Raw genomic sequence first — 15,510 nt, forward strand, 5'->3', positions numbered from 1 at the left:
ATTACTTCCCAAACTTAATCTAAATTTGAATTTTATTCCTGAAAGAGGCAAAAAGTCCTATTTCAGGCAAAAAGTTTTAAAGCTCGTTAAAACAATGGTTTCATTCACATACTCTTTCTTTTATCTTGTAGATCCGGAATTTTATCTAAATTCTTCTTCTTCTTCCTTTGTCCTATCCGTTTCGGACGTTGGCTATTAACAAGGCTATTTTGACTTTGTTTACGGCACCTCTGAACAGTTCGGTCGATGTTAGTCCGAACCATTGTCGCAGGGTATGCATCCATGAGTGTCGTCTTCTTCCTGGTCCGCTCCTACTGTCGATTCTTCCTTGGACTATTAACTGTAGCAGCCGGTACTTAGTATTCCTCATGGTATGTCCGAAGTACTCAAGCTTCCGTTTCTTTACGGTGAAGATTATTTCTTTGCTTTTGCCTATTCTCTGCATTACTTCCACGTTAGTGATGTGGTCTGTCCAGGATATCCGAAGAATACGGCGATATATCCACAGCTCAAAGGATTCTAGTTTCTTCAGGGTGGCTTCCGTTGTGGTCCATGCCTCTGCTCCATAGAACAAGACTGGGAAGACATAACACTTGACCAGTCTTAATTTTAGTTCCATTGAGATTTTGCTTGTGAACCACTTTTTCATATTGTTGAACGCGTTTCGCGCTTTTTCACGCTTTTTCAATTCGTGATCTTATTTCTGTTGACTGGTCCCATTTTGTGTTGACTGTGGTTCCAAGGTATGTGTATGTCTCCACTTGTTCTATTTTTCGGTTGTTTAATGTCAATTGCATCGGAGGTTGTTGTGTTCTGCTGATGAGCATGCATTTAGTTTTGGTTGTATTGAGTTCTAAACCATATTCTTGACTTGCTGTGTGTATGCTTTGCATGAGTCTTTGAAGCCCGTTGCAGTCATTTGCGATAATAACTGTGTCGTTAGCATATCTAATATTATTGATTACTTCTCCGTTTACTTTGATACCCTCCGAAACTTCTCCCAGTGCTTCTCTGAAGATTTGTTCAGAGTATATATTGAACAGGAGCGGCGAGAGGACGCATCCCTGTCGTACACCCTTTTTAATATCTATCTTCCCACTGCGTAAGTTGCCCATCTTTATCTCAGCACTTTGGTTCCAATAGAGACTGGTTATTATGCGCAGATCCTTGCCATCAATATGCATCTTCCTGAGCATTTCCATGAGTTTATCATGTTTGACCTTGTCAAACGCCTTGGAGAAGTCGATGAAGCACAAGTGGACGTCCTTGTGCATGTCTCTGCATCTCTGAATTAAAACTTGCAGACTGAAGATCGCCTCTCTTGTGCCCAATGCGCTTCGGAATCCGAACTGTGACTCCGATATATTTGCTTCGCATTTGTTATATATTCTATTGTGTATGATTTTGGTGAAAACTTTGGTAATGTGATTTATCAAGCTTATTAAGCGGTGTTGATCACAGTGTTTTGCACTTGGTGTTTTAGGTATGGCTACAAAGGTCGATCGAAGCCATTCCTCCGGAATCTCCCCTTTGTCGTAAAAGGTGTTAAAAAGGCCTGTCAGAAAATCGAGGAAGTGGTCATCCGTTTCGCATAGGAGTTTTATGATCTTGCCCTGTATGTTGTCGGGACCTGGTGTTTTGTCGTTTTTTAGCGATGAAATGGCTTTTTCCACTTCAGACCTTAGTATTTCTGGTCCAGTCATGTTGTCATCTTGGTCCACTGTCGCTCTGCGTTTATCGTTAAAAAGTCGTTCTACGTAATCTTTCCATGTGTCAATGAGCTTCAAGTCGTCTGATATAAGGTTACCGTCTGCGTCTATTAGTGTCGGGTGGGGATTATTGGTTTTCTTTTTAGTTGTTAATTCTTTGATCTTTTTGTGCATGTTGTGGTAGTCATATCTTCTGTCGCACTCTTCGATTTCATCGCATTTCTCCTTCAGACAGCGTTCCTTCGCTTCCTTTATCTTTGTTTTTATATTGTGACTTGTTTCTTGATACTTCACTTGATTTTTGCATTTGTGTTGTCTTCTTTCTTCCATCATATCAAGGATTTCATCCGTCATCCATTCTTTCTTCTTTACGCGCTCCTGTAACAGAAGTGTCTTGTTTGTCATTTCAACAGCTCTTTTTATTTCTTCCCATTTAGCAACTGCGTCTTGTGCGGGTTCACTCAAGTTTCCAATGCTTCTTCTTAAGGATTCCTGTACTTGTTGTTTAACGTTGGGATCCTTTAATTTCCTAATGTTTATTTTGGTTTTGTTAGGCTTCCCTTCTTAAATTATATTATTATTAAATATAATATTAAAAAGTGTTTACCATCTTTCAGCTAGTAAGCAGTAACGCTCAATTTAAGACTTTAACTAAATGTTATCTAACAATTAATCACCTGTCTTTCAACCAGAATAGGTACAACCTGTTTCAATGGAACATGATACTAGAGTTATCTATAAGTACGATTTCGTTTTTGAACTAGAGAAGACGTAGTATTCCATCGATTTGAGTTCAGCTAAGTGTAATCTCAAAAGTTTTAAGCTCGTGTTTGAAACAATAAAGACATAAGGATACCGCAGTCAAGTTCTACCGACGTGTTTGGTTTCATTAAATCATAATATATATTGTTTTTAAGTTTTTGAATTTTTGTTCGTGGTGTGTTAAATATTACTAACATCACACCTCCCAAATATTTTACTTGCCTTGTACAATAAAGTGTTAGTTTACCTCCGGAAATAGGTATGCAAATACATTGTTCTATTGACGGCTGGCAATACATAAAATTGATAATCAAAACACTCTTGATAAACTTTTACGACTAAGAAATTCTATCCTGTACATATTCAACACATGCTAAAATATAATTTCTGGCAATATGAATGCATCCTGTAAACGTACCTTAACGGACGATTTACCGATATTAAATTTGATTGTGATAGTTGAAGTACGGTAGTGTATGGTCGATCCCGATGCTTCTATTGATACGAACTAATCGATGAAATACCTTGCATTTATCACTATCTGTCAGAATTTGATCGAGGAGTTTACCGACACACGCCGCGTTTACTGGCTATTGTAAAACTTGTTATATTGATGGATGGTTGCGAGATATTTCTAAAAGTAAAATTACGGTACATAACAAGGAGGTTCTCGTGAACCCTTGAGTATTTAAAAATGTTAATGCTTTTATGACACAAGAGATGATTTATTTGGAACTAAAATAATTTGCATGATCTACGAGTATCTTTAATACCAATAAATCTTTAATAAAATATAAAGAAAATACAAAGTTTGTATATTATGTTTCTATAGATGTACCTATAGCATATACAGAGAAAGATAAAATTATACGAGATAATTGTAGAGGCATAACAGGCAGTAACACCAACGTTTAGCAAGCTGTAACCAAAAATAATGAAATTGTTAATTGAAGATAAATTTAGGCATAGAGAGGCAGAAGAGCAATGCGGATTCAGAGCAGGACGACGTTAGTGTGTAGATAACTTAGCATTGGAGAAGATACATAGAAGCAATCGACTTAGTAAAACTATCAAGAAGATCTGTAAAAATACAAGCAATATTAAAACTGAAAAAAAAATGCAACAAAATTATTTCACACAACTAAATGTCTCAAACAGGGATGTTAGCTCTCACCTACCTTGTCTAAAATATATAATGGATTGATACATTTAAAAAATAAGTGTACCAAAATAAATATACCATTGAACAACACAGAGCTATATACATAAAAAGGTGACTCAGAATATATGACAAGGAAATGATGAAAGTAATACCGAAAAACAACAATAATGTTGATAAAATAAAATATATCAGTACAGGTGAAGAGACAACAGACCTAATTTTGGGAGAAAACGTAATCTACAGAATAAGAGGATTTGAAAACTAGAGTTATATTGGAGCAAAAATTAGTAGTAAATTAAAGAAAAAATAATCCAAGAAAGGAACGTTCTAAGCAGATTAAATAATATATGGTATCAAAAGGATATCAGCAAAGGAAGGAAAATAAACATCTGTAATACGATCATCGAAAGCATAGCACTCTACGATGTAGATACATGAAGATGGACAGAATATAACATAAAAAGATTGAGAGCCATGAAAATGGATGTTTGATGGTGTTAACACAGAATATTATAACGAGACAGAGTAAGAAACGAATAAATAAAATGATATAAGGTTGAATGCTCGAATAAATGAACTTTGATCAAATAAAAGGCAGATATAGAGCACAGTTTATTAATTAAATCTTGCCCAAGTACTTTCGCTTCCTAGATCATTTTCGGGGGCATTTCGTCAATTTTGGCCTATCCAACAATCTACTGAGAATGTCGAAAACATAATAATTATACAATTAACACTACACGATACAAGGACAAACAGTTTAAAATTTAAAAAACGGCGAAGCTACATATTGGTTGGTTGGCATCAAGAGAGAGAATGATTCTATTGATTCTATTCTATTCTATTCTATGTTTAACTGTGGCTTGTTTTCAATAAAAAGAGTAACTGAGATATCTCAGTGACCTACCATGTATTTTCTTTAAAAAAAATTGCGACCTTACCCGTGTGCGCGTCAATAATGAATGTAAAAGTCTTAATTGTGTAATAAAAAAATGCGAAATTACTATCTCTTAAATTCCACCAAATTTTATTTGCATATCTCCACCTATTTCAGAACAACAAATAAATCGTCAGTCAAGAGTCAATTGTCAATCAATCACGCAAGTTCGAATCTTTAATGTCACAGCGTACTATAACTATTTTGAAAATCGGTCAAAAACTAATAAAGTTAATAGGGCCACAGTGTCCCTATTTGTCCTAGGATAATTTGCAATAAAAATTAACAAAATGTTTCTTGTAGAAAATATACTCGTTAATTATTCGTCGCGATAAGAAGGGATATCTTTAATAAAAATTTAAAATCAATTGTCAAAAACTTACCGGCTACTTGCAACGTCGCATTCCTGCTTGTAGCAGTCCCAGCCACGTTTTTCGCGACGCACCAATACACTCCAGCGTCTTGTTCCTTTTTGCTGTTCATCGTCCTGAGAAAAAATAACGATCCTGCAGGCAGAAGCACCCTGTGCGATTTATTGTCAGTGGGGGATGTTCTAACGAGTTCGCCATCTTTGTACCACTCGATGGACGGTTCCGGCCGACCTTCGGCCTTGCAGTTTAAGGTTACCGGTTCATTTTTGGCCACGATTATGTCCGAGGGGTGTTCGGTGATGCGAGGAGATCGGTATTGTCCTGAAACAAACAGTTATCGTTATTATTTACGTTACGTGGGAGATTAACTTTTGTCGGTTTAGTTAAATGGGGTAAAAAGATAATTAAATTAGCTATATTCATGCGGTTGGTAAAAAATATTAATACTATGAACAATATATTATTCTAATTAGCTACATTCTATATTTCGCTTATAGTCTCTAATGTTTAGCAATACCATTTAAAATGTTTCTCTTTCAATATGATATAAGATAAACAAGAAAACAGAAAATTGCAATTATTATAAATACTCACACATAGACTGATTCTGTTTTGAGAAATCTGAGAAATCATAACTGTGTGTATTTATGTGTGTGACCCTGACTATTATATTATTTGTGTTAGTTTTTTATTGGTTAAATGGTGATTTAATATCAATATGCACATATTAAATACGAATAACATTTGAAAGTCAATGCGAAGAAAGGCAAGAGACGTGTTGAAAGATGAAACGAGTTTCTGGTTAAAGAACTTGACGATCTGGTTTGCAAAATCCACTACGAGTCTAACGAATGTAGCAATTGATAACCAAATTAACATTGCTAGATTCCTAGCCTATATTCCGAATTGAATAGGTTTCAAAATTCAGAATAAAACAAATATAAACAGAGTCCTGGGTGAGCAGTATAATAGCTCTCATTCCCACATGACACGTTCTGATGGCCATAAAGAATGTCATATGGGTATATAGAATAATAGGACAGGTGTGACTAAGATACAAATACACACCCCCGAATCAACTGAGAACATGGGATAGGGGCTGCAGCTATATAATTTATTGTAGAATTGTTAATTGAAAACAACGCCTACTCTCACCTACATATCTACACTATACTCAATCAATAAATCAGTCAGTAGTACCCCAACTGACTTATCGTATGGTAAAATTTATTCTACAGATATTGCACCCTCCAATGTAACAATATTGTGTCGGTAGGAGGTATAGCTTCTTCTTCTTCTTCTTTTGGCATCATAACCCTGGATGGGTCTTTGCCTGTCTGGCTATGTCCTTCCATTCAGATCTCTCTTGTGCCCTTCTTCTCCATTGTCTTATGTTCATTGTTTTCAGGTCGTCTTCCACGTCATCCAACCATCTCGTTCTGGGCCTTCCTTTTTTTCGCCTTCCTATGGGCTTCCATTGTAACATTTTCTTTGTTGTTTTTGCATCGTTTTGTCTCTGCACATGTCCCAGCTATGACAGTCTTTGACTTTTCACAAATCTTACAATGTCATAACCTTCATTTAACTCATTAACCTCGTCGTTTCTCCTGATTCTCCATGTGCCATCTTCCTCTTGTACCGGGCCATATACTTTCCTCAGTATTTTTCTCTCGAATGTCCTGAGTTGGGCTTCATCTTTTTTCGTCATTACCCAAGTTTCACATCCATAGGTTACTACGGGTCTAATCAGTGTTCTGTAGATAGTCATTTTGGTTCTTTTGTCTAATAATTTCGATGTCATCAATCTTTTATTAGCATAGTATGTACGATTCCCGCTGGAAATACGTGCATTAATTTCGCTACTTACGGAGTTATTCTGATTGATTTCTGTGCCGAGATATGTATAGGAATCCACTCGTTCGATAGTATAGTTGTCTATTGTGATATTATTTTCATTGTCAGTTATTCTTTTGACTATCATATACTTCGTTTTTGCTTCGTTTATTTTGAGACCTCTTTTTCTTGCTTCAGGATCAATTTGTCTGAACACTTCCATTAGTCGTGGCTTATTCCTACTAATGATGGCTACATCGTCTGCATATGCAATAATTTGTACTGATTTGGTGTTTATATGGCCGGTTATATTGGTTTTTCTGATGACTGCCTCAAGAACTAGGTTGAATAGCATGGTTGATAGGGCATCTCCCTGTCTTGCTCCCATGTTGATGTTAAACAAGGGAGTCAGTTCTCCATCTACTCTGACTGCGGCTTTTGAACCCTGCAATGTCATTTTTATGAGGCTGATGTATTTCTTAGGTATACCTAGATTACAAAGGTCTTCCAGCATTTTGTCTCTTTTCACACTATCAAAAGCTTGTTTAAAGTCTATATACATATTATATAGGTCTATGTCGTATTCATAAGCTTTTTCTTGTATCGTTCTTAGTATGAATATGTTATCTGTAGGAGGTATAGCACAGGTGGAAAAATGTTTCCTAAATGATACCCCCAAGAGCTGGCGAAGTCCGGATATAGACCTGATACGGTAGGGCACACGGTATCAGCTCACAGTCGAAGAACATTTTCCTCAACTCGTAAAAATAAACTGCACACTGTAAGGAAAAATAAGCCTTGAACAAGGACTCAGAAATGGACGACTATTTTGAGTCTACAAATAAAAATAGAAAAGAGACAAGCATATATGCGACCTCGGTCCTCAGAATTGTAGGACCCTGTATAATTTCAGACAGAGAAATTAAAAAGAATGCAGTAGAAGTTGTAAACAGAGTAACGAAATAAGGACAGATAATTTTTCACTTAATAGGTACAGAACTATTGAATGAGTGATGGATTCTACCGTTACTTGACGGACATTCATTTTATATAACAATAAAACACTGAAATTGTTTTCAAAACTTCCACACAATTTATTAAAATATCTTATCACTACAGCTGTTTCGGCAGAGTGCCTTTCTCAAGTGATCTATTTTTGGTCTGTGTTTACAATTTATAGTCTTTAACGGAATATGTTGAGAAAGGGAAAACTGTTTGTCTCAAGTTAGTCATTCAGAATTATGTCTGTTTTTTAATTTGTTAATTTCCATTGATTCTAATAAAAATAGCTTAAGGCCTTTATTTTGGATGTGAAGAATTTGAAATTGGTCATTAAAAGAATGATTATGCTCTAGAAAGTGAAGTGCGTACGTAGAATCTGTTTGTTTACTATTGAACTTTTGTGTTTTTCCATACGTTTGTTTAAAGTTCTACCAGTTTGATCGATGTAAGTTTTTGGGCAGTTGCCATATTTAAGTGTGCATACACCACTGTGCAAGTGTTTTTTCTTTTGGCATTTGTCGTTTTTAATATATTTGCCTAAGTTGTTGTTTGTTCTGAAAGCTGGTGATATTCCTTTCCACCATGAGTATAATTTTAAGTTAATGACATTTAGATAGATCTCAATATCGCAGATACACTTATTTCGTTATTAACTTGACGTTTATTCCTCTTCAGCGGTATTAAATACGTTATATCAATATATGAAATATTGATTATCCTTACATAATATATTGCATAAATAAATGTGAAAATCACCTCCAGCAGACATACTAAAGCGAGACTTAAAAAAACCTAAAAAAGTAAATATTGCTACCAAGAACAAATTGAAAAACCCAAGAATGCAAAATTTTATTATCTACCTATTCATGGTACCAGAATTAGCAAAACTATAAAGTTTATTAACAAGTTGAGAGAATAAATGGACAGAAGGCAGTAAATGAAACAGTAAACGAAGATAACGATTTGTCAGGAATAAAAAATAATTATGCATTGCATCAAATGTTAATCACAATGAAGAGGTGTGCGAACATCAAGTAAAATATTGTTATCAAGTAAAAATCTTTAAACTTTCATCATTAACAACGCAAGTAATGAAAAATAAACAAGCATAAAATAAAACGTTGTTAAAATAACATAAATTTTACAAAATCGTAATTCCCGACACTAACAAACTGACAACAATCTTGGCCATTTTGAATTTGAATAATTCGATATCAAACAGAGAAACTTCCAATTAAAAATATTACTTCTAGGAGGTCCAATAAACACTGCATGTATTTACATAGCAAACAGTATTAACAAGGTACTTAAAAACTACATCAAGAATATTATAAAGTTATTTCTTTGTAGGAGGTAGCTGAACAAATGTAAATAGGAATTAATAAAGTTATTACAATATTGTTAACATGTGAAAAAAAAGTTTGACAAACTACAGATTTAATAGAATCGGCTAGATTTATTTAATTATTTTAAATAAATTCAATGCTTAGCAAAAAAACATGGATACTTGATTTGTTGTGTATTTATTATAATGTTAGTTAATGTTAATTTATTATAATTATTTTAGCAAATGGTATTTATATAATTATTGTAGGAAGTATTGCGAAAACCAAAAAATTTATATAGCAGGTAATGCAAAACATAATATAATTATTATATTGTATATTATATGTAAATTAAAAAGCAAACATTATAATCGTTTACATTATTATCCCTTCTCTTTTTAATTTTAACATAAAATGCTATACTTAACTTTTCCCACCCAATTATTTTACGAGCACGATTACGAGCACGGGCAAACTTACTTGCAGAGACTTTTAGAAGAAGTAGTACTAGATAATAGTGATTGAATCAGTGGCATTTGAAAATAAATCAGAGGAAGAGAAACAGGACATTGAGGAAGTTATAAATCATGACAGAAAAACAGAACAGGAGATGTCAAACGTAGATGAAACAGTTGTGGTTCGTCAGTCTGCCCATCTTTTCTATATAGGTATGTTAAAAAACTAGAATATGTATTAGCAAGTCATGCTAAATTTTTATTGTTTTAGATAAGAACAGTACAACTCTCTGGAAAAAGCATCCTCCAAAACCAAGAACCACTAGAACCAGACAGGATAACATAATAATTCGCTTACCACGGCCTACAAAAAGTACTAGAAATTTAAAGGACGCTGTTGGGATTTGGAATTATTTCTTAGATAGCACGATAATTGGTATCATTGTGGAAAATATAAATAAATACATAGCCTCAGGTTTATTTTTCAACTTCTTCTTTCATTCTCGAAGTTCTGCAAAATAGGCGCTTGTTTTATATTTGTTCGAGCTAAATTTTTTATTTGGTTGTCGGTTGAGAAAACAATTCGAAGCCTAACTCAAACATTTTTACCATTGTTATAACGCTCTTGTAAGACATAAAGCCGTAAGCAATTTTTTTGAAAACACAACACTTTGTTCTTTTATATATGACGCCATTTTTACGTTCTGTAAATAATGGTTTTGCAATTCGAAAATACAGCGGCCATAACCTTTTCGACCCATGTTCCCTGGTGTGTTCTCAGGTTTCTTCAATGATTACTAATCGATGCCAAAAGTCCGAAGGATAGCGCTTTATAAGGTCCAAACATTGTTGAGTGGTCATAGTTTTGCAATTGCCAGCAAACGTGGCACGCAATGGCGTAGTCCATTTGTCAGAGATTTGACATCTAAAAATCATATGAACAAGCGGAACTTTGCTGAGAATTCCAATCCGGATTCCAACTAAGGTGCAAAAAAGTTGACCAGTTTTAACCTTTGGCTTCCCCCAAAACGCCACCTGGCAGGGGGGGGGGGAGGGAAAAACGGCCTTGAAAAAAATGTTTCAACTAAAAATAGTAGCTAAGATAATTTTAAACAAAAACGTTTATTAGCACTTTTTGTGTAGAATGAACCGTTCTTTTAGATGTCCTCCTGATCAAAGTGTCCATTCGATAAAAATCAAACTGCGTTTTAAATGTGAAGAGTGCAGCTTTCGTATGCAATTTTTGTGTTTTGTGACAAATAAAGTCGGTTTTAGGTTTTATAAATAAACGTTGCGCGAAATTGCCGTTATTTACGATTTTCATAAGATCAATTAATGTATCACTTTTATTGACCTGTCGTAATGGTATTATCATTGACAGAGACTAATCTTCAAAATTTATGGCATCAAATTTCGATTTTGAGTTTTGGCAACAAATATAAGGCATTTGAAATTTGTCTAAAATACGCAAAAATTAAACTTTTAAAATATAAACGATCACACTTCACGGGAAAGTGAAGTATGATCGTTTACCTCCAGGAAGGTTGTGTTGAGTGAAATTTGTAGCCCAAGTTAGGTTAGTTTCGAAAAACGTACATGTGTAATAAAAAAAAGAGTAGCTTTAAACGTTTTAGAATATTTGTAATGTCAAAGGTAATTCACCGTTTTTAGCCATATTTCAAATCGTCTCAAATTTATTGCCAAAACTCAAAACCGAAATTTCATGCTATAGGTTTTGAAGATTCTGATCTAAGAATGGAACTTCCTTTCCAGTGACCGGTCAATGAAGTGATAAATTTTATTGATCTCATGGAAATCACAAAAAAATAGCAAAAATCGCGCAAGCTTTATTAATTTAACACTTTTATAAAAACTGACTTCATTGTAGAAATTCGTCGACTACAAAATTCAAAGAACCAAAATTTTACAATAAAGTATGAAAGAGCATTAGTACCAAAATATTTATCGAGCTTTTTTTATTTCCTTTACCTTTTTATTTCTCAAATAATAATGTTTACTGAGAGATGGAAAAACTTATTTCTCCATACCTATGTGTTATTTTTCCAAACATGACAACTTTATGCAACTGTCAAAAATATACTAATGTTTGCAACCCACTAAAATTTGACGTGTATGCGTAGAAAACGCTACAATTTCTAGAACTCATCATTATCATCAGTTGCCGCTACAGCTCTTCGTGAGCCCTGGCCTACCTCAAAACATTCTTCCATCCTTCCCTGTCGAATGTCTGTCTTTTCCATCCTCTTACTCAAATCTCCCTTAAATCGTCCTGCACATCATCCAGATATCTAAGTTTAGGTCTCCTCCTCCTTCTTCTTCCGATAGACCTATTTAGCATGGTTATTTAAGCAGGATCAGTTCTATTCATCTGCATAACATCGCCCACCCATCTGACTCGGTTTATTTTGATGGTTTTCACGATATCTGTGTCACCAAAAAGTCTATTCGCTCCGTGCGTAACCGTGGCGGCGAAATTAGACAAAATTGGACGTATCCTTTTAAATTTTATCAAAAATGTGTGCAAATACATGTTGCGTATTTAATTAGGCTAATAATAGCAAAAATAGTGAGTGCAGTTTTTATACGTTTATTATCGTAAGGCGTAATTAATTCTCGAAGGGATTGTACGTATCGCGACCCGATCCAAATTGTGTCTCAATGATTACTGAAAACTAAAACCCAACACAGAATACGCGTTCTTTGTTTTTAAAAGCCAGGCCATAAACTTTTATTATAGGGCTGGTCGTTATATTAATTTCGTTTCCCATAAATGCAACGCATTCAAAATGTATAATGAAAGAGTCGAGCATATCTAATATCTGTAGTAAATAGACATATTGAAAAAACACATTTCTATTTCTTATGTATATAAACCATTTGCGGAAATGTAAATTTTAATATGAGATTGTTTTATTTAATTTTTGAATACAAAAATTTAATTCGTAATTAGCTTGTCGCTATACATATAAATTAGAGAAAAGAAAAATATTAATATTATTATTATTAAAGAATATTAATATGAAAAAGTAAATATCACATAATCTCAATTTTATGCAATTGGAATAGGAAAAATTTAAATAATATACCATTAAAGATATATCATAAGGCTTCAAGCTAACTGCAGCCTGCCTGATGACTTTAGCTTTTATATCATAACTTTTAGTATTATTGTTTTTAGTTACATGCTCTTCCACATGATAAACGTGATTTGCCACTTTGCCAGTATTAGATTTTTCTCTTCGTTTTCCATTTGGGGTTGAAAAGATAAATTATGATGAATTTTAGAGACCCAGTTCTTAATATAACATCCATTTTGTACATAAACTGGAAAAATATAATTAAAAAACTAATTATTAATAATTGTCAATTTTGTATGTAACATATGTTTAACCTCAAATTTGGAGGTCCAAAACTGTATGATGAAGGCGGTAGGTGTCGCGTTAGTCACGCACGGAGCGAATAGAGTTTAAAATTATATCGCCTATCCACAGGCACTGTTCGTTAACTCCGCCATATATGGTCCTTTTCTTTCAAAGATTCGTAGCAACTCTTCATCTCGGGTTGTCATTGCCCAGGTTTCCGATTCTTAGCACTGGGAGTATAATTGTTTTATAAAGGTTGCACTTTGTAGCTCTTGACATATTCCTTGCTCTTAGTTGAGGGCCTAGTCAACCAAGTCTAGTGTTGGTTTTGCAGTCAACCAGTGACCCTAAGTAGCAAAATTCTTCCACATTTTCTATAGTTTCGTGTTGCAAGTTATTTTGTTGCATTCTTGATATAGTCGACATATATTTAGTTTTCTGCGTGTTAATCAAATAAAATAATTTATTTCACCATGATTTTAATCTTCAAATAGTAAATGGCATTTCAAGAATTCATTTCTTTCAACAAAAATATTCCTTTTTATAATACCAGAGGTTTAGATGACATCGCTCTTTTTTAAAAGCTTCCTTAAGTTTAATCAGTTACCTGCATCTATAAAAAAATGTCTCTCAATAATTTTAAAACGTTGCTCAAACAATATTTCAAAAATTTAGTGTATTTTTCAGACACCAACTACTGTTCATAATATTTATAATATTATAGTAGAATGATTTTTGAAAATGTGGACGGAAGATTTTTTGTAAAATTCTTTTAAATGAGTGTTGTGTCACTCAGATGTTCCTAGAATTTTATGCAATTCTGTAGCGCCCTTTCAAAATAATTACTGTGCATTATTCAATGACGATAGTATAAAACAAAGTATGGAAGTCTCCTAAATATTGAGTAGTCTCCAGAGTTTATGAAAAACGCGGAAACAAATCAATTTAGTTCTTTTTTGCTCCAACATTCATCGATATATTATTATTAGCTATGGTCCACGAAATTTATAATTACATACTTTAAATATAAAGATTAATACCCTAAAAAAAGGTAATACGGTGATGAATACTTTTCGGTAAAAACATAATTGAAAAAATTTACAATACGAAACTGGTGTAACGATAAAAAAGATATTAAGAATTATTTAAGCAAACGTGCGAAAAATTTGTTGTGATAGCTCATGCGTAAACACAAACGTAAACTTTTTCCACGCCAACGAATAAATTGCAAATTTTTTTATGATCTACCAGATCAAATCGCCTATATATCTTTACATCCATAAAATTTTTTGCTCGTAATTTTAACTTTTAATTTAATACATATTTAGTTTTTTCCCGATATATACGTACGCTGTTATGAGATATACAGTGTGTTTCAAGTAGATCTTGAACTAAATTTATATTCAAAAATAATCAAATTTAAAATTTTTACTTCTGCGCTGATCTACACCACTAAAATATTTACATATCTCGTATACTCTATCAAATCGCTATTATTTATGCTAATTACTATTCTAATGAGAATAAGCCTTAATTGAAGGTTAAAATAAGTTAATTAACATTTCAATTTCAACTTGGGAAATCGTCCCTTCTCCGAAAAAAAAAAAAGATTTCCGAAGAGGAAATTGAAACGTCGATAAACTTATTTTAACCTGCAATTGTGGCTTATTCCCATTAAAATAGTAATTACTTTAAAATGCCACAAGAAAATAGCTTCAGAACAAGATTAATTATGCTATTTTTAATGGCATACCCAGCATATTATTGGATTTTTAGATATTTAGATGAAAATTTTTTTGGGCCTACAGTACTGTAGTCACTCGGGTTATTCACCTCCAAATTTTGTAGGACTGAACCGATTCATTTAAAATATGGTAAGTTGATGAGAGAGTGCTTAAATAACAAAAGTTATATGATGCCGATGATAAAGTTAAAACCATGTATGAAGACCGGTTTCCCATTTAATTCTGATAACTTTATTACTAGTGGACCAAGTAACCGAAGATATCTATTACATCTTTATGTATAACATTTTACTGCTCTATTGTGTTCAATCAACTGCTGCAAATCAGCGCTGTTCAACAAGTTTTCGGAATGGTACGGAATATAATATTGAATATTTCGCGAAATGAACATCGAATCTAAAAACTAAAAAACAGGAGTTCGAAAAATTTTGAATATAAAAGTTACTTATTTTTTTTTTGAGGAATCCAAATCTGCAATAAAAAAATGGGAATGCCTACTTCAGATTTTAAAGTTGCTCCCCTCCCTGCTCTATGGGGTGTAGTAGGGGGGGTCGTCGTGTTTAGTGTCATTTTATAGATTTTTTGAAAAATAATAAACACCTATTTTTCAGTTTTTCGATCCGATATTCACTTCGCGAAATATTAGATCGTCCCGTATCTTTCCACACACCCTGTGTATAAATATTATATTCATTGCATTTGCCTTTAATAGAACAAATTCAGCATTCTTACTGAACATAAAATACTTTTCAAGCGATTGGAATTTTAAAGCCACTGTTTTGGGCCCACTGGGCGTTGCTTAATTATTTATCGGTCCTTATATACG

General features: G+C 33.6%; 1 protein-coding gene across 1 annotated transcript in view; it reads right to left on the reverse strand.

Moving 5' to 3' along the window:
• LOC140443434 (roundabout homolog 2-like) overlaps positions 1 to 15,510 on the reverse strand; it is a 332,418-nt gene that overhangs the window by 235,173 nt on the left and 81,735 nt on the right. Inside the window, exon 2 of the mRNA XM_072534688.1 lies at positions 4,954 to 5,262. Coding sequence (XP_072390789.1) covers positions 4,954 to 5,262 — 309 coding nt within the window. The remainder of the gene's footprint in view (positions 1 to 4,953; positions 5,263 to 15,510) is intronic.

Source organism: Diabrotica undecimpunctata, chromosome 6 (genome assembly GCF_040954645.1).
Source record: "Diabrotica undecimpunctata isolate CICGRU chromosome 6, icDiaUnde3, whole genome shotgun sequence".
Lineage (NCBI taxonomy): Eukaryota > Metazoa > Arthropoda > Insecta > Coleoptera > Chrysomelidae > Diabrotica > Diabrotica undecimpunctata.